General features: G+C 40.8%; 1 protein-coding gene and 1 long non-coding RNA gene across 4 annotated transcripts in view; one reads left to right on the top strand and one right to left on the bottom strand.

The window, feature by feature from the left end:
* The first annotated feature begins 19 nt into the window (after positions 1–19).
* On the top strand, positions 20–21,521 carry galt (galactose-1-phosphate uridylyltransferase). 3 transcript variants are annotated; one of them, XM_035608635.2, is made up of 12 exons: positions 20–439; positions 1,185–1,354; positions 1,490–1,565; positions 1,857–1,905; positions 3,527–3,656; positions 4,335–4,391; positions 8,575–8,697; positions 12,483–12,615; positions 14,270–14,353; positions 17,957–18,111; positions 18,458–18,555; positions 20,896–21,521. In XM_035608635.2, the coding sequence occupies exons 1-11, from the start codon at positions 403–405 to the stop codon at positions 18,551–18,553; spliced, it is 1,110 nt and encodes a 369-aa protein (XP_035464528.1). In that variant the 5' UTR covers positions 20–402; the 3' UTR covers positions 18,554–18,555; positions 20,896–21,521. The 3 variants fall into 3 exon arrangements, with proteins under 3 accessions (XP_035464528.1, XP_035464527.1, XP_035464529.1); XM_035608634.2 differs by lacking the exon at positions 20,896–21,521 and having other exon boundaries at positions 18,458–18,796; XM_035608636.2 differs by lacking the exons at positions 20–439; positions 1,185–1,354; positions 1,490–1,565; positions 1,857–1,905; positions 20,896–21,521 and adding an exon at positions 3,039–3,152 and having other exon boundaries at positions 18,458–18,796.
* LOC118285180 overlaps positions 15,467–23,405 on the bottom strand; it is a 112,862-nt gene continuing 104,923 nt past the window's right edge. Inside the window, exon 5 of the long non-coding RNA XR_004785047.2 lies at positions 15,467–15,605. This is a non-coding gene — a long non-coding RNA (uncharacterized LOC118285180). The remainder of the gene's footprint in view (positions 15,606–23,405) is intronic.

Raw genomic sequence — 23,405 nt, 5'->3', positions numbered from 1 at the left:
ACATCGCTCCCGGGCCAATCGGAAGCCGAGTTTGTCGCGGAGGCGACCGCGACACCCGGGTTGCCATAACGCTGTGAAAACCCCCTTTAGGTGTTTTTGAATTGTTTAGCAAGTTTATGTATGAAAACACAACTTATATCGGTTTATTTTGTGATATTTCTCTCTATAAGAGATCATTTGATTGAGATATTGTCATTAGTTTGTGTTAATCACGCATATTTTTGGAGTTTTAGAGGGTTGTCGTCACACGTAGATTTGTCCCAAAGAGCACGTTTTGTTTCACTTCTCAAACAACAGGAAGTAGCTTGTTGACAAAGTGGGAAAGGGACAGTAGCAGCTATCTAAAGTTCAGAAAGAGTTGGTGATTCAGTGAGGTGACTGTTCTCAAAGAGCTCGGGCATCATGAGCGGCGACGAAGAAGCCAGTTTTGACCCAAAAGGTAAGGATTTATTGAATTTATCAAACTTAAAATAGGAGATTTCATTCATCATGACATCTGTGCAGAGGCAGTAATTCCAAACTCCATTCAAAATCTGTCCGTTTTACTGAACTCCTCACGAACAGTCCCTTTTCCACAAGTAAGTAAGACACACTGTTGAACTTTCCTTGGATTCATTTACACCACAGAGCATTTCCGTCGATATTGACACCTGCTAGAATTGGTGTTCCATTACCCCATGGTTATTAAAATATATCGCGCCTGCGAGCAAATTATTTATAAACGAGTAATGTCGCGAACCAAATCGATGCTTTGTGGATCTCTTACCGGCCGAATTTACCGATAGGTCAAAGGCATTCGTAATATGTCTTTAGCCTCATTGTGCCGTGTAACAGATTATGTCGAGACGAGAGTAACCGTTAAATGAACATATTTTTCAATGGAGTTTGGTATCGTTCGCACTGTAAGTCTGCTTTTCTGTACACACACAGGCAGCTGTGCAACCTCGTGACCAGAATCACTGCTGCCAATGCTGCTCCAGCAAACACACACACACCTAATAGAATCCACACACACACTTCACTCAATTGTCCCCGAAGACGTGTTTATGTGTTGATTGGCATCTGGTTGACTCAATTATCTTTTATTTCAAATAGATAAAAAAAAAAAGATCTATAACTGCAGCCATTTTTTGACAACGCTCAACAAGACACGTCAACGATTCCCTTGTCTGGTTTACCCTCAGAGCACCAACACCTGCGCTACAACCCCCTGCGGGACAGCTGGGTCCTGGTGTCGGCCCACCGCATGAAGAGACCCTGGGCAGGTCAGGTGGAAAAGCCCCCCGAGAAGCACGTTCCCAGACATGACCCCCGCAACCCACTCTGTCCCGGGAACACGCGTGCAAACGGGGAGGTAGGACCAGGCAGATATACAGTGAATCAGCAGTTTTTTCGACACAACCAATGAATGCCATGAATGGAAAACAATATTCTAGAATCTCTAATTTTTTGTCTCTGTGTCTGATGGTCTGTCTCTGCCTCCCCCCAGCTAAATCCAGACTATGACAGCACTTTTGTTTTTGAAAACGACTTCCCCGCTCTCCAGCCCCATGCTCCAGATCCAGGCGAGTGCCGCATTCTGATGCTGTAAAAGTACGAACAACAAATGATTGTTTCACAAAAAATAGAACATAATTGAATACTTGCTATTATTTCTGTGAACTAAAAATCCCAAAAAGGTTGTTTTTTAAGCTGTTTGGTGACATGCAAAGCATACATAGATAGATTTGTATCCCAGAGTTTATTCATGTGTTTATTTACTTGACAGTAGCAATTAGCTTTATTAGAATTTTTCTTTTTAATAAACTTAATAAACTTCTTAAAAACAGCTTACATTTGTTAATGTTGTTTTTCAGGTTCATGTGAGGACCCATTGTTCCAGTCTAAAGCTGCCAGGGGCGTCTGGTAAGAGCCAAGGTTGATGTCACAGTTCAGGAACAGTTTATTTAACCGTGACAGAAGCGTACACAACCACAAGGTGGAAAACTTGTTATTATTATTTATTTGTTCTATTTTGTAGTTTTAGAATGCACTGAGACATTACACAATGTAAATTTCATCAACAGCTGGGAAAGGGTTAACCCTAACCCCCCCAGAGGTTTTCTAAAACTGTTATGTTTGATCATGTGCCTGATCCTAAAATAATACAGTTGAGATATAATGAGATATACATGAAAAAAGCAACCACATAATAAAATGTATACCTGTTTCGAAGGTTATAGTTTATTGAGGGATGCTCCTTAATCAACTCCTATGAAAAAATAATATGATGCATTCAAATTTATGACTGATTAAATCTGAACTGATGAGTGCAATCAGATCGCTCATGCTGACGCAACTTTAATTAATTTGTGATCATCATCATCATCATCATTATCATCATCATCATCATCATCATCATCATCATAAACTTTTAATGAGATATTCATTTCATTAATCAATCCCTCTGCATGCCACCTGTTCTCAGGTCATCTTGAACGATGCTAAATATACACATGGTGCAATAAGATGTGTTTTTCCAATATGCCACCAGCAGATGGGGATGTTTACACACTCTATTTAATGAGAACACACGCTCGAATGATGTTATGATAACATAGATTTCAGACCTGAGGGAGTAAGAGCTTTACCTGTGGCCAGGTCTTGTAAATCATTTATTTTTCGAGGGGAACATGTTGTTTTCTGTCATGAGCGTGAAAAGTTTCAAACCAGCATTCGGATCTGTGGGTTGTGAATGTTGCCTTCATTTGCTGTCGGTAGTTGTAGAGGAAATAGGAGAGCGGAGGCTTTGTTATATGCACAACACACTGTCATGTATAATCATGACACCCCCCAGAGAGCTGAGGATTGTAGTGTAGATGGCATTCCTGAACAATCCTGCAGCAAACTCGCCCAACGACTGAATAATAGATGCATGTGTGGGTCGAAAAGTGAAGTTGCTGCTTAAATCCCATGCGTTGGCAGATATAGAGCCTGTTAGTCACAGTCAGAGACTGTGAGACACTGATATACGCACTACGCTGTGGCCATGTCAGAGAAAAAGAGGAACTTGGACAAACCAGAGCTACATTAAAGAGCCAATTATATGGAAAACAAAATGGGGAAACTGGATTTGGAGCATCCGGGTCACGAGACATGAACAGAGAAATAGGGTGAGAAGATTCCTCAGAGTTTGTTATTCATCTGAACAAATCATCTAGATTATAATTACAGACTAGCAAAGAGTCCAACAAATAATAATGTTTTCAGTATTACATTTCCTTGGGTTTAATTAGACTACATGGTCTCTTTTTCCTGTCATAAAAATGTTAAGTTCTTTCAAGGTAATTTCTCTGAAAATCAAAAATCGTCTCTAAATTGCACCAACATTTCTCATATGTTTTCTATGTAAGTTATTGGTCTTACAGGGGTTGAAATGTAGGTTGGTTTTGTGTAACATTGCAGGACATTTTGTGTCACCTGTTCTTACAGTACCTGCCCACAATCTAAACGTTCCACTCTTCCTCCTCCTTCATGTGTTTCACAGTAAGGTCATGTGTTTCCATCCCTGGTCTGACGTCACCCTGCCTCTCATGAAAAAAGAGGAGGTCGTCAAGGTGATTGACAAGTGGACAGAGCTTGTTGAAGAACTCGGCGCTACATACCCCTGGGTTCAGGTATGAGCTGCACACGCACACACACACGCATGCGCTCACACGCACACATGCACATCAATTCCTAATCACATTCACAAATTATTGATTACACGTTCCTCAGGGCTGGATAGTTGTAAAATTGCAAGAGAAAAATAAATCAACTTTTCACCTCGTGCTCGAGCGTCACTGATCATCCAGTTTTCTGCTCTTTGCAATTTTTCATTTTAATGTCTCTCGTATTGGATTGGATGAAACTTTAATGATGCCTCTGGGCAAACTCTCAAATTCAAACTGTGGAAAGGAGAGAAATGGATACGGACAAGATAAGATGTCAAAGTCTATACGAGGGGGATTTAAATATTTCCTGTATGGTGGGCTGGAGGATTTTTACAGCAAGTAAAGATGCTGATTTTGTGGATGAATTCCGAGGTGACAAGCTGATGTACAGTGCATCCTCGCGTATTGTCATCAGTAGGTATGTGGGTAGAATAATATGCAAACTGAATGTGGTGTAAATCTCAGCTTTTCCATTAGCTCATTATATTTTAAACCATATTACCCTGGATGTAAAAAGTGAAAGCACCATCAACTACTATATGATAAAAAGTTAAATTTTGTTAAGTACATACACAACAAGAGATGACATAATATATCCGCTTCCTTTTTTTTTCTCTCCTATTTTCTTTTTTTCTTCTTCAGATATTTGAGAATAAAGGAGCCATGATGGGTTGTTCAAATCCACATCCTCATTGTCAGGTAGGAAATGCATGGACACTTTACATACACATGCGAGTTATTCTTTTGAACAACATTACCTCTTTTTTTGCTACGTTACTCCGGTTGTGTCTGGATTCATACCAATTTCTAACTAGGGCGGATCAAATACATTTCCTTGAGGAGAAAACGCACACATACATAAACACCCTCTGTCAATTCTGCCCCCTTGTAACGTGCAGCATTTAAATAAAAATAACAAATGCTTTTATCACAAATGCACAATATAAGCTGTCATTTTACACTCAGGAGATGCTTGAGTTAAAAAGGACTTCACTTACTCACTTGTGTCTCAAAACAGAAGCTGTTAACCGCCTCAGCACTCTGAAATCATGCCCTTGTCACATTTTGTGTAAGTGCATATTTGTGTGTCTTTTATTTCATTTTTTTTATTTCTATATATATATGTATATATATATATATATATATAGTCAAACCCGGTGTACTGCTTGGGCGCTTTCTTGTCTCTTCTTGTTTGTCTTTTCAGTGAGGTAATTCAGGCAAGACTAACAAACTCGGAGACGGAGACGTCTGCTGTCAGACTGTCACCTCACAGTGAGACTGTCGAGAGGGAGAAATAAACAGAGGCAGACAGACAAAGTGACAAAGTGTTGCGTTGAATTTAAGCGGCAATATTGTCCTCAATATCGTCAAAATGATGTGTCAACCTTCCACACGGCATAGACGGCAAATAAAGATAGCTTTTCTGATGAGGCCACATCACTATGGTGAGGATATTACAGAGTGAGAAGAGTCTGTAAACAAACGTAGCAGTGGTAGAGATGGAAATATATGTAAATCAAACCATTTGAGGTTCCAGATCTAATGAGAATATAGCTTGTCTCATTCCTGCTCAAGGCGGCACAAAAAAGGGAACAACCTTTTTGGAAACAACCTTTTTGTTTTTTTCTTGCTGACAGTTATATGTGAAGATAAAAAGAAAAAAAACATCAGCAACTCTAGAGCTCACTTATTAACAGGTACACTTCTCATTTATAAAACGTTATACTGTTCCTTAAAGAATACCTTGATTATCCACCGCTGTCCACAGATATTGCAGAGTATGGAATATGGAAAAAAGGCAGAATATTTTGTTAAGTTTTTAAGACTTTAAAATGGAAATGGACAGCAGAGGGCACTATGTGACCTCAGAATAATGTCATAGATATTACATGACAGATCTGTTTCCCTGTTGATAGCTTATATTTATTTGTTTTTTTGAGTTCAGAAAAAGTACAGGAAGACAACGCTTCTCTGTAAAAGGAGAAACTTTCAGCTTTTCATTTTTGATGCTTTAAAATCCTTGTTTTTTTTATATATATATAGATTTGTAAATATTCAGGTGCCGTTAAATATTTGTTAACCTGCGGTTGCTTTTTTCATGTATATCTCATTATATCTCAACTGTATTATTTTAGGATCAGGCACATGTGCCGTTAAATATTTGTTAACCTGCAAAACAGTTGCCAGATCCATCCGCTATAAAAAAAAAAAGAATCAAAATCAAACCTCGATCCAGGCTCTGATGTTTTGTTTCTTATTTCATGCAGTGCAGATTGCCTTTTAAAGTCCAAGAAAGGAGTATTGTTAATGTGCACATATCTGTGTGATTACAACCAGAAAACCCCTTCAGGCCCAAAAAAAACAACCATCTAAGAATCATAGATCTATAACTTGAAGAATAACGACCAGAAGATGTTAATCATGTTCTGGAGGCAGCGTTGCCTCTGATAACTTTGGTCTCCCAGGAAACTGAGCTGTGTATGTATTTTTTGGTGTAAGTGGAGGAGGGAAAAACTTACGCCTCTGGAATCAGCAGTATCCTTTTTATGTAAGTAGCCCGGAGTCTACTCTGTATTAATTCTTGAGAAGTGCTCAGAATGCGCTTGAACACATTAAGCTCTCGGGAGCGGATGGTTGGGGAGTTCACACTTTACATCCCGAGTACATATTTCACCGTTGAAGAGCAACACTCTGGAGCTGAATTGGAAAGGAGGGACGTTGTCCTGATATCTGTTCAAACTTCTGTCGAGTAGCAATACAGTATGTATTTTTTTTCTCCCTAGTGCATAATCTTTACTCTATTTTCTAATTTTCTATGACAATCTGCAGTCTGCTGCTGGAAAAGAAGATAGATTATATAAAAAAAATACAACAGGTGTAATAGGCTCAGATACAGATATTAGCGAGCAAGCAGATATATAGACACACTATTTTACATGACTGAAGTCATGCAGATGGACAGTATTTTCACATATCTCCAGGATCGTGATCATAAACGTGGAATGTCCTTCAGCCAATAAGCCGTTAATTAATATGAATAGTCCAGGGCGTGGGATTTACAGTAGACCTATTGGCCGAAATGTAATATAATATTCATAATTCATTTGTGTATAACCACCTGAAAGTAAAAATCACTGTCTTTTCGTCACCCTACAATGAGACCTTTATGTCTCTATAAGGGGGCAGGTCCTCTTCCACAGAGTCCACCATGTTGCAGCGTCATATGTTTCTACCGTGGCCCGGAACGGACAAACCAAACACTGGAGGAGGATCTTTTGAGGATAGTTTGTTGCAATATGCAAACTCACCGCTACATGCTACTAAATCCTACACACTGAATATTTAAAATTGCACTTATCTGGTCTCTACTGTCACTGCAGTACAGAATCTTACCAGGGCTTAGGGCAAAAAAATATGCCAGGAAACATTAATTAAGTCCAACATTATTATTATAATATTGCATTTGCTTTATTACATACTAAATATTATTCATGAATGTAAACCTAGGATGATGCAGCTATATGACACGTGTGCCCCAGAGGCAGGCCAGCAGGACGCTGGAAATTAAAGAAATTATCCAGCCACTCGTCATGAAGAGGACTCTTCTTCACATTTTCTCAAGGAAGTTAACGCGTCTTATTGCTTGCCTCCCTTCCTCTTGTAAACAGAAACAAAAAATAAATTACGTGGAGCCCATGACAGTGTGATTGCCGCGCCGAACACTGGGTGTTTAATCAGAAAACAATTTACCATGCAGCCCGGAGCAGTGCTGCTAAAAGCAGCGGAGAAAAACGCCTCTGATTATTACTCCGTTCATGATGCGATGGAACGTTATAATTGGAAGAAAAAAAAAACAGACTCCTGCTGGCATAAATAATTTACTCTCGGCAACACTATACTGTGAAAGAGCTAAAATGAAAGAATGAAAACAAATCAGACGTCTGAGATTCCTTCCCTGGACCACACGCACCAATAATGAGAAGAAATCAAACTCTGGGCCAAAAGAAAGATCGCTGTTATTTATAAACACTTACACACACACACACACACACACATGCATACTCCTACTGGCAGCAATAACTGATCAATATTTTGGTGCAGGTCTCACTCTCAGAGCATGAATACATTGCATGCTTTTACGTCGTGGGAAGCTAAGTCCGCCAAACCAACGCTATTGAAAACCTTAATGGTTACTTTAAGCGCTGGTTCACCGTGCAGCACCGAGTCAGTAGCTGAATGTCGGAGTCATTTGGCAGTCTTCGCCTGCTTTTGCGTCCATTAAAATAACATAAAGTGCAAACATAAATAATCTGAATGCTTGTCGTAATGTTCACTGCAATCCATAAAAAGCTTTGTGAAATGCCTGTAGGAGTACATTACCAAGGTGATTTAGCAGCCTTTACTCCGGAACGTGATCGGAAATGAACCGTACAGCTGTTTGTGGAAAGTGAGCAACACAGATGAATGTTTGCCACAAGTTGGAGTTATGTTAAGATTTTCATCCGTTTTAGGGCAAGGGAATGATTTGTTATCCCCCGCGATGTTAACTTCCTCCATCACAGTTAAAACCAACGTCTCAAGTGGTGTGAATTCTGTGTGGTTGGTTAGAGAATGACAGCTGGTGGCTGATGAGAGAAAAGAGTGAACAATGTGTTTGTCTCAGTTAGAAATTGAAACAGCTGCTTTTTTTTGAGATGTTAATAATAACAATTTTAGAACATTTGGAATCAGGGCAAAAAGTGGTATAGTTCTTTTAACTTCCTAAATACAGCATAGAGCAATTACACATACCAAACTCTAATTTTATTCTTCATTCTATTTTTTTTTCCTTGTGTCATAATCATCTTCCTCCATCTTCTCCCCATTTCCTTCGACATTATAGGTGTGGGCCAGCAACTTCCTGCCTAATGAGCCGGCTCTGTCGGACCGCTGCCAGAGAGCGTACCATCAGAAACACGGGGAGCCGCTGCTGCTGCACTACGCCAAGCAAGAGGCGGAGAAAAAGGTGCAGCAAATAAATACACACATAAACACAACGGAAAAATAATATTTCAAAGGGAATATTTAGTTATCTTTTTACCGCAGAAGTTTGGCTTCTGTATTTCCCAGATAGTTTTGTCTCTTGTTGAGGAAGAAAACAGGTGTGCAGTTTATTATGGGTGTCAGGGGGTTATAATTTTATGGCATTCAACTTTATAGAGACACAAATTATGGGTAAATGGTTGCATTTTCTTTAACTAGCAATGCAGTTTATTGCACCCATTACTCATAAGGGTGAAACAATAGATACAAACACGGGGGTAAACACGTAAATATGCAACACGTGGGCATAATACATGGTTTAAAAGGAAAGTACTAAAATCATCCCCGGTAAAGGTAAACAGCAATGTAATTTTTAATAACTACATTATTGGATTATAATAAACCCGAAGAACGAAATAGAATAAAACTCTAAAGGTTAAATCATATTTTTTTCTCACCGTGATTGCCCTCATTGCCTCTCCTATCGTCCATCTACTTCCACACTTTTTCCGGGCCATCAGCATCCTCTGCCTGTCTTTCAGTCAGCGAACCGTGTGATTGGACAGCAGAGACGCTCATTAGCATAATGCTGCAGCATTACATCTTCAACCCGTGTGACGGAATCAGTAGTGTGTGTGTGTGCGTGCGTGCGTGCGTGTGTGTGTGTGTGTGTGCGTGCGTGCGTGCGTGCGTGTGTGTGTGTGTGTGTGTGTGTGTGTGTGGACCAGGAGCAGCAGAAACGTAGCACATTTAGCATGTTGGCAAATGTCCTATTAGTGAGCAGACATTTATTAGAAACCTTGAAGTTTCTACAAGAGAATTAGAGCCAGGACTTTTTTCCTCACTGCCTGAAGTTGTCCTATGTTTTATTTAATATACGCTAATATACTACCTAGATTCCTTAGGGAGATTAACTGGCAGCACTCTGTCACCTAAAAGTTTTAGGCGACCTGCAAGAGTAAATAATAAGTAAATAACAGATGGTTGTGGTTAAACAGCGATAACCTGATGTCAGTTTTTACACCTGTCTTCCCATGTCATCATTGAAATGTTTATTTCAAAGGTCTCCTGTTGTGTCCTGTCTTGAGCTAACTGGCTAAAGTTTCATATTTACCACACAGACATGAGAGTGGTGTCATTATTGTCACTTAACTCTCAGCAAGAAGGCCAAGAAGTGTTTTTCCCCCCGACAACGCTGGACTACCAAAGATAATTTGGTACCGGCCCCCTCATAAGACACTGACTAGGCTTATCAGTGCATCAAATATCAAATGTTGTTTTACACGAGATATGTGAAGGTCATGTTACAATATAACCAGATTGTGATTATTATTTTAATACTAAAGAAAAAATCCAATCTCAAACGTCTGGAAAAAGTTTTTATCATCCTTCTCATCAGCGGCTCTTTTTGTTTGGTGACTAAAAATGACGACCATCATTTTTTGTTGATTAGACTCTTCACACAGAAAAAACTGAAATCCACTTTGGGTCTATCTGAACTTCAGGGTTTTTCTGCTATTATGTTTTTTTTTCCTTCTGAATGAACGCTTGTTCTTTCGAGTGACTGAAGGAGAAAAAATATTCCTGTCCTCTTCAAGAGAAGTTGGAGAGGGAGAATTGCTTGATGAACAAGTATGAAATTATCCGAAAAAAAGTTTGAAGTGCAGAGTAAGACAGAGGCAGGGGAGATAAAAGAAGAGATGGAGAGAGAGACAAGTGAAGTCAGAATCAGTCAGCGAGAGGGAGAGAGAAGGCAAAGAGAACTGATTCATTCAGGGAATAAGCTGATACCTATTCTGCTGGGTGTGTGCGTGTGTGTGTGTGTGTGAGAGAGAGAGAGAGTGAGTGAGTGAGAGGGATAGAATGGCATTAGGGTTTTCTGAAGAGCACAGTAGATGCTTAGATTCTCCTCGACAGCTGCTCGTGGGGATTTTATGAAATCAGAGTGGAAGCATTGTGTGTGCGTGCGTGCGTGCGTGCGTGCGTGCGTGCGTGCGTGCGTGTGTGTGTGTGTGTGTGTGTGTCCCTTTTTCGCCTCCGTCTCTCTGACCCGAGGTTAGGGCCGTAAATTGGCACACTACAGTGTCTGGAGGAGTTTGAGTCGGGGTTCGGCTCCCAGGTGCCACTTGACTTTGAAACAAAAAACTTTCTAAGCTAATTGAATAAAATCTCTTTAGGATTCATCCACCCCGACTCCTCCTCTCCATCCTGGTTCTCTCTTAGTTATCTTCCTTCACCCCCTTCATAATCTTGTTAAAGGCACAGGAGGACAAAGTTGAAATAAAACCTCATAGAAAAAGTTAAAGAAGTATATAGTTTTTTTGAGTTAAGGTAATGGATAAAATCAATATTATATAACCGTATAAATATGCTTCATAATTGTTTCTCTACATACTTTGCAAATACTCTGTTTCCTAAATTTTGAGCCCTCATTTCTTCCTCAAAATGTTGTTTATTGCCCTTGATGCTAATTAAAATCATGCACTGCAAGTACAGTTCATTAAAAGAACTGAAAAAAATCTGCCGGACTTCTCTGGGTTTTTAATCCACAGTTATTAAACACCACATGATTCTCTGCAGATCCCCGATAATGCACCAATGCCTGGCTGGACACGTTTGTTCAAATCCCTAGGGGATTTACAGCTCCTCTAACTGTCTCTCTGATAATCAGATTTTTACAGCACAAATTCATAGTGAATATAACCGTCTGACAACATCATAGTAAGGCAGAGTAAAAGAAAAAAGGAATGAAATGAATGAATGAGAACATTCATTCACCCACACAGTCCTAGATGTTTCTAAAACTAAAATAGTCTGTAAATATAAAAACATAAACATGATGTGCAGTCGTCCATTTAACAGTGGGAAATCTCTCGGCTGCAGTCTTTTGATACCTCGACAGATTAAGCGGTGAATCATCACTCAACAGCTCAAAGCTCGGTAGGCGACATCTGATGATACGACAACATCTTGGAAAAACATGTGGAAATTATGCACCAATGGGTTTTTGGAACAATGCCCCAATTCTGAGGTGCGGAGAGTGACGGGAATGACTCCCAGGAACGCACTTCTGTTTGTGTTGAGACAAATGGAATTTCTGGAGGAAAAAAAAAAACAGGCTTGCGCATGCAAAGTCCACAAAGGAGGCACGAGAGGTTGGACTGCGATCTCGGGGGAATTAAACGGTGCGAGGTGACGGCGGTAAACGCTGAGGAAATACAGTGACTTCAGTCTGCAAACATCTGGCCGTGCAACACCAGCACAGGTGGTTTGAGTTATTGTGGGCAATTCCAACATTTGAAAATTATGATTTTACTAACTCAGCTCTTGAAACTGAAACTAACAAACCCTCTGATGAAGTTGAGTGGCAATAAGCATCCTAACACGCTGATGTTCAGCAAGTATAATATTAACCATGTTCGGCATAATCCTAGCATGTTGGCGTGCTTTTTCCATCTAGCAAGCTGGTGATGTTTAACCTACAAATGACCGTGGCCTTACTTGACCATATTAAAACAATATTACATTTCGTAAATCCAAGTCCTTGTATGGAAACCTCTCAACTTGCTGTTGCAACAGGTTTTAAGACTGGATCTTTATTAATTTGGAGTTTAATTGGTGTTTGTATACTTGTGCAACCGAACGGGGAAGTTCTGATTTCACTTCATCCTGTTTAGAGTCAGGATGAAATATATCAATTTCATATTTGTATGTAATATTAATTTCCCTGATATTAAAAGACATTGTTAATAATGTCTTCCCTCCTAGGAGCGTGTGGTGGTGGAGAGTTCTGATTGGCTGGTGGTGGTTCCATACTGGGCAACGTGGCCCTACCAGACACTGCTGTTACCACGACGACACATCCTCAGAATCGGCGACCTGACAACCGCTGAGAGGGAGGGTGAGTGTTAGTGAGTGTGTGTGCAAAGACACTGACGGAGTGAGTGACTGAGAGAACAATGAGAAAATTCAGAGTAGTCTAAGGTGATTCAGCCGCTCAGTGGGGAGCCCGCAGGTTTGATTCCCAGCGGTCCCTCTGGTGAGTGTGAGTGTGTGTGTGTGTGTGTGTGTGTGTGTGTCATCCTCTTATTTCATTCACAGCACATTCAAGCTTCCCAGAGGAGGAAACATTTTCTTTCAGACCCTCCATGAGCTACAATTTAAAAATGAATCCAGATAATTACATCTAAAATATCTCTGAGGTCTGCTCCTCTAATCCCCTTTTTTTTTCCATTGTCACCTTCTCACAAGATGGGCCAGAGTTTATATTAACGGATGTGCGCCGTTAATGGATGCCGATTGGTGTTCATTACGGAGTTACTTAGCATAGCATTTAAATCTAAAAAGGATTATTTCATTCAGTTACTCCCCTTCATAACATTACAGGGTTAAATCACTCTAGAAAAATGTTGTTATTGTCACAAAATGAAGTCCCTCAGGATCTGGGCGATCTGGGTAATATCACCCAGCATTTTCCCCTCAAGGACAAACACAGCATCTGCAGATTAACTAATGTCTCACTCGCATCGACAGCCGAGTCTGTTAAGCTGATTGAGCTTGTGCAACGGCGTGAAAGCTCGAGGCAGCCAGACGAGAAACACAGTGGATAGGTGTCTGTCGTCAGAGACGCAGCCACATCATCCCTCATCATCATCATCGAGAGAGAGAGAGAGAGAGAGAGAGAGGCATCAACACAGAATAACAAATCAAAATCAGCTCCTGCAGTCGGCACATTCCAGAGAGGATGATCAAAGTCTGAACCAATTTCTGATTTAAGGCTTGAAGTCGTGTCAAACTGTGAATTTACAATTTATATATCAGTGGTTTTGCCTGCTGCCAGTTTAAACAACAGTTTGATGTGATGCTTTGGTTCGTTATCAGTTAATTTACCATTAAAAGGACCAGTCTTTGCGGCATAATTTGCAAAGACGCGGTCACGTTCACTCTCCTCCTTGTTGCTGCCTTCATGCAAATTCCCAAATGCCGAGAACTACTGTCACAAAAAGTGATTTGTGGCACAAAACAATATAAATGATAGAGAATAATATAAAACACTAGACGTTTTTCTTTTGTCAAACGATTTATATATCGTTGTATCACAAAGCCCTACTCACGGTGTTTAATAGATTAATAATTCAAATACCAAATATAATACCTAATTTATTAACCCAGTCGATTTATTTTGCTGTGAATATCACATGGTCATGTATCATGTGTCAAACTAAAGATCTCAATGCTCGGTATATTTTGTAATCCTTCAGTGATTAATTGTTCATTGATGAAGGTAAACGATCGACGGATGATGCTTCAAAGTGAATGTATCTACAGCTCGCACTTTTATGTGTCCATCAGACTTAATCATGTTGTCTTCAGGTGCTTCTTTTATATTTCATTTCCCCTCAAGATGATTAAAAGATTCTGTTTTTTTTCTTTCTCTATTCACATCTTTTCCTCGGGTCCCCTTCCTCGTGTCATTCATTATGAACAATATTCAATAACAAATATCGTCTTTCTCCCTTCCAGCCTTTAACTCCGTGTGTCTCTCTGTTTGTCAGGTCTGGCTGATATTATGAAGCGACTGCTGACCAAGTATGACAATCTCTTTGAGGTCTCCTTCCCCTACTCCATGGGCTGGCATGGTAAGATGAAAAGCAAAAGATGCAAGATGGTTAAAAAGGGGGAAAAGTTTTGCTATGAATGTGGAGTCCTGTGTAAAGTCTCTCCCGTTGAGTGACAGATGGAAGAAAAGAACAAAGTCTTGATATGTGACATGAAGCCCAGGCATACTCCGATCACATATCAGAATCAGTGTGTGTGTGTGTGTGTGTGTGTGTCTCCGGGATGTTAACACTCCTCAAGTGAACAATCAGCTTTCATCTGCCGAAAGAAGAAGAAATCACATAGATGAGATCCACTGGTTTGTAGTGCTTCAAAGACATAATAGCTTGAGAGAGAGAGAGAAATGTTATATAGTGGTTGTAATGGGATCATTATATCATAGGGATTTGTATGGGTATAGTTCCTTTTGTCAGCATTTTTTTCTTTTAAAGTCATAGCATTTTGCGGGGGAATTATGATCTTAAAGGGCAAGAAAAAAAGTTTTAATTCTGTAATTTAGCACTGTGAGGGACAACACCTTTACAGAAGGCCAATTTTTGGAACGTAGATAATTAAATGATCTTATTAGGAAGCTCCTTTAAGTGGTAGATACAGTTTCTCATCCTGAACATTGTTCAAATTTAACCAATTTTAGCGCCACGTGTCTTGGTCCTGCGCCCGTTTTTCTGCAGCTCCCATAACTTCTTGCATGGCGGCATAATGTCACAGGTCAGAGGAAATGAACCAGTAATTAGAAAGAGAGCGAAGGGAATGAGCAAGTAATTATTTAAAAAACTGCTGGGGAATACTAGGTGCTTGTCACCTTTGCAATAAGGGCCAAATTACTTTGTCCTTATGACAGAACATGCACCGCGATAAACGCATTTGCAGAGATGTCCGACAACAAAGTCCAAATAATCTATCTTGAAATGACTTTATAACACAACGGTAAAGTTGCGGGCGTGAATTTTCTTTTCACTAACGGTCAAATGGTCATTTAATTAGTCTGTTGTGAAGAAGCCGCCTGCGAAAAACACACTTTCCAATATTTACCTGCAGCCAGGCGGTGAGGGAACTCCCTTAGAGCGGGCGATGTCAGATTGACACCTTGCAGTTGGACTTAAGGTTTCGCATCACTGCACTCAGTGATGTGATGTGTGACAGGAGAGGAGAGCGGTGTCATCATGGCTGAGCGGTTGAAGTGATCCTTGTAGAAGCTAAAGTTCGCAGGTTCGGTCCCTGACACAGCGCTATGGGGGGGAGGTGATGCGAGACTCCTGCAGCAGCTGCGTCCTGTGGATTTGTCAAACCTGAGTCAAACGTGGAAATATAAACACTCGAGAATGAAACTACAGCAGATGCACATTCAGGATAAACGCGATGCTCTGGGACCCGCTTCTCCGCTTTTCACGATTTTTCAATGACAGGGATGTTTTTATCTCTTTGTTACAACACATTGATCACTTTAAAGATCTTTGGGAATCTTTGTTTGTTTCTTCTCCAAATTAATACAAATGATTGTCTTTTATTAGCCTCAGGCCAATGACATGCACGCACACAAAAAGTTTCACGAAAAAAGAAGCAACCATGAGGTGGGAAATTAATCTTGTTTCATTTAGTCCACTGCTCCACAATCAGGAAGTAACTCGTCACAATTTAAGATGCTGAAGGGAGACAATTTTCAAGCCACGATTTTATCCTCATCTATTTTGGAGAACGAAACCCCTTTTTTTTTCTTTTTTTTTGCCACACTACGTGGGTCACTGACCTGCTCCTGCCAGCATGAAAAATAGGTTATAAAAAGGAGAGATGATATACTCGTGTGGAGAAAAAGGACAGAGGGCACGCGAGGACACAGTCACGATTCACTTTCTTCCTTTTTATTTTCGCAGATATCAAATCTTTGAAGTAGAATTCCAGTCTAAAATTGCCTGTAGTGAAGACTCTTCCTGTGTTAAGTTTTAAGCTTTAATCTAGACCTTCAGAAATAAGCTGCACCGCTGCACTGCACTCTTCCAATGGATCAATTAGTGTAATATCTGTTGCGTTAATAAGAGCTCAAAATTCTAATTAAAAGGGAATTACTTCCCGCTATGGCAACAAATAGCTCCAAATATTGACTACCCCAAAGCTGTTTCATGATCCTCTGGCAATGTGAAACAATAATTTCTTGTGACACTAACAATGGACTACTTTCTTCATGTTTTCCCAATTGCCAGGAAGAACTTTCAACTCCTAAAATCATGGTGTTATCTGAACCAATGGGGATTAAGGGAAGAGAGACTGTGCCGCGTTGGCACTAACACACACACTGCGACTGTCACACACATACACACACACACACACACACACACACTGGCGTATACTGCACACACACTGACCACCTAATTTGGAACATGAATTCCTGTCCACACACACACACAGGCAGACCTGGCTCGCATAATGAGCTGCTTTATCTCCCCATCTGTGTTCCTGCTTTCTGCTCATTTAGATGGAGCCTGCCTTTTTATATATATATATATTTTTTTAGGGCTAGGCTTATTAGTGGCAGAGTGGAGAGGGAGAAGTGGTTGGATGGCTTTGGAGACACCTGGGAAATCATGGATTAGACAAAGCTATACCTGCTTAATACTTATTATGATTCGTCTCCGCAACTGATACAGTACGACAATCAGGGAATATCTTTCAACTTTTTTTTTTTTATGCTAATGCGAAAATTACGCACACCCTCCTGACGATTTCCAAACGACATAATTGTCTTCTAATGGAAGCATCCGTCTCTGTTCACTCCTTATCTGGACTCATTTCTCCTTTCTTTGTCCATTACTTTCCGCTCTGTCGCCCTCCTGTCATCGCTCTCTGTGTCTGATCAGACCCCATTGTCATGGAACCAACTCCAAAAGAGCAGTTCTCATTGTGAATAAAACCCTTTTTTTATTTCTTGTTTTTAAAACTAATATGTCACAGCTGTTTGTAGTTCCCTGGTCCCCTCATTACCTTCAGCTAAGATCAGAGAGCAAAGCAGGCGATAAAGAAGAGACTAAAAATGATAAATACAAGTTACCAGTCACTGCAAAATGCATCTTGGTTAATGACCCTCTTGAGAGGATTTTGCAAGTTTTTTGTGAAGTTACAGATCATGGCAAAGGAAAACCCAGAATAAAGAAACAAGAATATAATGAAGGCAGATGCTTCCATATGGGAACCAAGGGTTGGTTTGATCTGGAAATACTTTGTCCTCAAACCAGTTGGCTCCTCCTTTCCAAACTTTCGAACAGAGACCACTGTGCACTTTGGTCAGTGCAACAACTTTTTTGTTTGTAGCCTTCCCCAAATCTGTGCCTTGACACAACCCCGTCTCTGAGCTCTGCAGGCAGTTCCTTTGACCTTGGTTCTTCCTCTAATGTGCATGAACAACCTAAGAAAAACAAGAGACAATTCTAACGGGCAAAAACAGGGAATGATGTAGTGTTCGACATTATTTAAAAGAATACATTTTTGGAATATTCTCAAACTGAATGATGAGGAGGGGACCGGGTATCACGCACATTAACGATTAGGTTGGGAAAACTTCTCTCCATTTATCTGTTTGGAGTAAAAACCAGTCCTGTGGCTCCCCTCTAATGTCTCCCCATGTTTTTTAGGAGCCCCCACTGGCCCCCACTTAAAGGAAGACAACTCCCACTGGCAGCTGCATGCGCACTACTACCCTCCTCTGCTGCGTTCAGCGTCGGTGAAGAAGTTTATGGTCGGCTATGAGATGCTTGCCCAGGAGCAGAGAGACCTCACCCCTGAACAGGTGAGAAATATAACCATGTCCATGCACATCGGGCCGACATGAATTTTTTTTTAATTTTCACTGTTCTATAGTGCCACGATTTGAGATATTAAGTTAGTGTTATTGTTTTCACGCAGAGATGATCAAGGCAAGGGCGAGGCAGCTTCATTTATGTAGAACATTTCAGACACAGGCTATTCAAAGTGCTTTACATAGATGAAAGCATTAGGATGGCATTAGAAAAAACAACGAAGTGATAAAAAAGAGTTCATTAAAGCAAATGAAACAAAATGAGATTTGAAATAAAAGACAAGTCTTTAGAACTGTATAAAAGCTCAACGTTGCCATGTTTTTGGTGTTTTTTTAGGCTGCTGAGAAGCTAAGAAACCTGCCAGAGGAGCACTTTAAAACCAGAGAGGACCAGGAACAAGGAGCGGGAGAAGATAAAGACGCAGGGAAATAGAAGTCAGTGTGTGATTGCTTTTTTAAATCACAGTATAATTTCTGGAAATGTGTTGGTAATGTATTTCTTTTAGAAATACTGTAAAAATAGATATTTTAAAGTGCCTTTGCCAACACAGGGCTAAAACATTAATACTCGCATGTTTTCCCATTCATTTCAATTCAAACCCTACTGTACATATTTTGGTCATACATTTCTGTTCACACAAAGCTGGGGCTTATGAAATAAACGTCAAAAATTAAATATGCTATGGATCCTTCTCTTTCATATTTTGGGATGATAATGGGCAAAACACTTTTTTCCACCCGTAGTGTCCCATCTGTTGAATTTAAACAATCTTTGCTTGCGGTTTGGCCATGTTCCAACCCTTCTAACCATAAAGCTCCAGTTATTTATGATTCAAATAAACGTCTTTGTTTCTTTAAAATGTTTTTACACGCAAAAAAACAATTATTATTACAGTGGACAGTGTTGTTGTTTACCCAACCACAGCAGATAGACAATAACAAAAAGAGTGAATTTTGTACCATTATTTCTGAAACTTCAAAAATTTGATTTTGCGCTCTCAGACTACGCGACTACAAGTGAATAGCTAAAACACAAGTACGTCGTTCACTTGAGTTCATCAGGTTATGGCAAATAAAAATGCCAAGGTAACTCTTGACATGTTTAATGAGGTGTGCTCTCACGAGGACAACAGCAGATGGTAGTGTTGCTTAAAAAGTCAGGCAGGTGACCTGGATTTTACAATCTCTGGGCATGCTTTTTAATCTATATTAAAACCGTCAAATTCAACCATCTCCTCTTTTATTCCATTGTAAAAGCTTCTTTCAGCGGGGATAGTCGGCGTCTGTATTTTTGCTCAAGGGTGTGTGGGCCTTTCCCTTCACTTGACAGTGCGCAGTCACTCACCACTTGATGCAAACCTATTTTCACCAGCAGAACAACAAAAAAATGTTATCAACACTATCAGGCCGACTCCTTCAAACAGATCAAAACCTCATGGAAAAAAGTAATAAAACTAACTTTGACATGTCTGTTCGTACTACCTGGCTACCTGGCTCATTATTATTTTAATAAAAAATTTAATTATCTGTTGGGCGAAGACTAAACCAGCCTAAACTACCATATATACAGTACGTTATTTGTACCGTCCCTTTAATATGTGTGTCTGTGGAGATGCTCAGCACGTAAACTATGAAAAATCACTTTAATAGTTAATAACGAACCTCCTTTGACAGTGTTGTGGTAAAGGTTTGGTTATGGGCACAAATATAAGTCGCTTTGATTGATTATGGGACGACGGTCTCTAGAATTCTCTTTCAGTTACCCTTATCAGACTCAGTGGGCCAAGACTCTACCGCCAATTGGCCGCATGTCAAGTTATCAATGGTAAATAAATGGCGTCACGCTTAGCAAAGCAGGACCCACATGCAGGTGCAGGAAAAGGTGAATTGAATTAACAGAGAGAAGAGCAGAGACTAAATACACAAGGGAGGCGCTGATAATGGAACACAGGTGAAACGCATAAGGAACAGGTGCAGGCAAATCACAAGGGCAGGGAAACAGGAAGCGACGCGAGCGACAATGAGACGCAGGTGGACGAGGAAGTGGAGAGAAAAGCACAATGTAAACAGGAAATGAGACGACATGAGGGATAACGAAGAGGAAACATAACACGGGAAAGGCAACAGGAAAGACAACGGGTACAAACGGCAAATCCAAACAAAGTAATACCAGAGAAAACAATTATGTCAAAAAGCGGGGATCAAACCATCTACCTTCCGCTTAGTGGACGAGCCTCTCTACCTCCTGAGCCAAGGTAGCATGTTTTATGCTGTAGTCCTTTAAAAAAAAAATAGAAAAACTCTGGGTTTTGTTTTGCTCCATCACGACAGATGAATATTAAACTCTTGCGTTGTGTTTCTTAGAGTTGCATCACTTCACCTGACCTCACCTTTTTGTTCCCCCTCAGGGTATAATCTGATCGAAAGGAACCTTTTACTCGATCCTGCCTTCCCTTGTCCACTTTCAGTTTCACTTTTCTCTTTAAAAAATTGCAAATGCGCAGTATGTCAAAACAGATTTTTACCTGTGTGCTGATTCTCTCGCCACCTCGCACAAATACACACACGTTTGGACATAACGTGAGATAAAAATGTGGGAATAAAAAGACAAACATTACACGGCGGAGACGACAAAGATTTGATAAGGGATTTGTTGGAACCCACCCCGAGGCATCGCTCTCCGCTTCATTCACATTCTCGCATTTCATTTGCTATCATTCACGGTTGTCTTCATTTTATATCCGACTCATTTTCCTTCTCACTTTGCGCCGGTAGGATCTGGTTTCCTGGCCTTCATCGAGCCTGTAAGGACACAGCATCATATATATACTTTCATTCATCAAGCCACCATACTGGGGCACACTCACTGGGCCGCCATACCTCTGCAATGTCCTGTCACCCACAAATTGCTGCTATGATACGGGTACCCAGGTTTTATTCAGAACTTGGTGAAGCAGCGTTCTCCTATACTTTGTGCCCCTGCTCACAGATTATTGATTTCGTCTGCCTGGGAGAATTCAAAGCTCCTTAATTATACCTTTGTCTGTTTTGTATATGCTTTATTATTTCTATCATTTTGTGTAACCTTGGAAATCATGTGCTATGTTGGCCAAATCTCCCTCGGCAAAGATTTTAATCTCACGGAGACTTCCTGGACGTGTAATTCCTCTCACGTGAGTTCATTTTATAGCCATTTCCATTGAATTCGAAAGTAAATATTTGAAGCGTTGGAAAACGTCTACTGTTACAGTAAATATTCTCTAACGTGCGAAGCAGGATTACGTACTGTAATGAGTCTTTTTTGTTTTAAATCTCAATTTTGCATTTCCTCTCTGCTTCCCATCGATTATACCGCTTTATTCTGTTCTAGTATTTCATAAATAAACCTCCCGTATCACACAGTTTTGTGAGCTGTAACCATTTTTCTATCCATTAGCTTTCGGGGCGTCCTGGTGGAGAACTGACTGTGGGTTATATATCACTGCTGTCGTTACAAGAAGGGAGAAAAGCAAAAGCAGGTTCATTGCTTCTTCGAAAGAAGCAAAACAATACATTTGCTATCAGCCTGCTGTTTTCCTTTTTTTATTGATACGCTAGCACCCACCACCACGACAACAGGCAAGCAAGGAAAAACTTTTATTGCAGTATTTCAACTTTATGGGGTGGGGGGGCGCCCAATAGAATCTATTGAATATGGGAGGTAGTAAGCTCCTTCATCCTGTTTATGTTTCACTCAGTGTAGACTTTCATCCTCCAATGAAGCTCAATTCTCACTATCTCCATAAATAATACTGTTGATTCCAGTTTTTGGTTAAAACGTGCGATTGAACAGGGATGTTCAGGTATGGTGTACGAAGTAAGAAGAGTTCTTCTCGGGCATGGATGTTGGTGAGACCGTGTGTGTGTTTGTGTGAGTCAGCGCAAGTGTAAAGCCCTTTTTATGTACTGTGACAGACCTCATGCATCCAGGTCAATATTTGCCCAGTCCTCCAGACTCACCACGACCCTCTTCTCATCTATTTCCTCACTCCTGCTAGACCCGGTGTGTGTGTGTGTGTGTGTGTGTGTGTGTGTGTGTGTGTGTGTGTGTGTGTGTGTGTGTGTGTGTGTGTGTGTGTGTGTGTGTGTGTGTGTGTGTGTGTGTGTGTGTGTGTGTGTGTGTGTGTGTGTGTGTGTGTGTGTGTGTGTGTGTGTGTGTGTGTGTGTGTTCCTCCTCACTGGCAGCAGAAGGAGCTCCTCCTTTGCCAACTTCTTTGTTGCTGATCTTTTTTTTTTTTTTTTTTCCAGAGCTGTCGTGGCAGAGAAATGTTCTCCCAGCGCAACTGATGACGCCAAATGTGCTCATTAGTAACAATTGCATGTCCACATATTATTGAGCGTAACATATTCTGAAGTGTTAAAAAAAAAGGGGGGGCGGGGGGAGGGAGAAAAAATATTTGACCAGCTACACCAAAACCACACACACACACACACACACACACACACACACACACACACACACACACACACACACACACACACACACACACACACACACACACACACACACACACACACACACACACACACACACACACACCTTACCCCAACTTATCTATCACACAGGCTGCACGGCAACAAAAGGCAGCCCAGGGTTTTGCTCTCAAACTGCCCCGATTTGACACAACAAGTTCAAACTGACCCATTACGTTTGATGAGCCGTACCACTTGAGCGCTCGTCTACTTTTAGCTGCGACGGCAGCTGCTCCATCTGCTGCAACCAGATTGCACCAGCCCCTGTTGCTGCAGCTACAGAGAGACAGGGATATGACCTATTGAATATCTGTATATAGCCTCTGTAACGCCGGGGTCGGGGGCCAGTCGGCGCCTGATACTGTCAGTTATATTTGTATCCGACCTTTCCGGTTCGCCGAGGTCCTGACAGCCAAGCTGACATTATTTTCAAGATGATTTATTAAAGATTTTTTAACCCCTTCTCTTCCCTCCCCTTCTCTTCGGCTGACCAGCGAGCCAGGGCTAACAGCTTAGAAGACTCCAATTAGAGGGAGGCGTGAGCGAGCCTCTCACCCACTAATCCGCCTCGCTTGCTCGCTGTGGATACTAAAATGAGTTGAGGGGAAGAGAGTGAACGAGCGACGCGGGATGGGAAAAAACTGGAGACGGAGTAGTGCGGTGGCGGGATGCGTGGACACCACGGAGCGACTCAATTTGAATTTGAAAGAAAAATTATTCAAAACATCCCACCCTGCACAAGCCTGGAATTTTTTTTTTTTTTTTACCATAGT

Source organism: Scophthalmus maximus, chromosome 20 (genome assembly GCF_022379125.1).
Source record: "Scophthalmus maximus strain ysfricsl-2021 chromosome 20, ASM2237912v1, whole genome shotgun sequence".
Lineage (NCBI taxonomy): Eukaryota > Metazoa > Chordata > Actinopteri > Pleuronectiformes > Scophthalmidae > Scophthalmus > Scophthalmus maximus.
This window is presented reverse-complemented; position numbering and strand designations above follow the sequence as displayed.

What these genes read in the sequence shown, in the direction of transcription:
- galt (XM_035608635.2), top strand. Translation starts at nt 403, where the DNA reads ATGAGCGGCGACGAAGAAGCCAGTTTTGACCCAAAAG. An exon ending in ACACGCGTGCAAACGGGGAG is followed by an intron (nt 1,355 to 1,489) that starts GTAGGACCAGGC and finishes GCCTCCCCCCAG; the next exon opens with CTAAATCCAGACTATGACAG. An exon ending in GCCCCATGCTCCAGATCCAG is followed by an intron (nt 1,566 to 1,856) that starts GCGAGTGCCGCA and finishes GTTGTTTTTCAG; the next exon opens with GTTCATGTGAGGACCCATTG.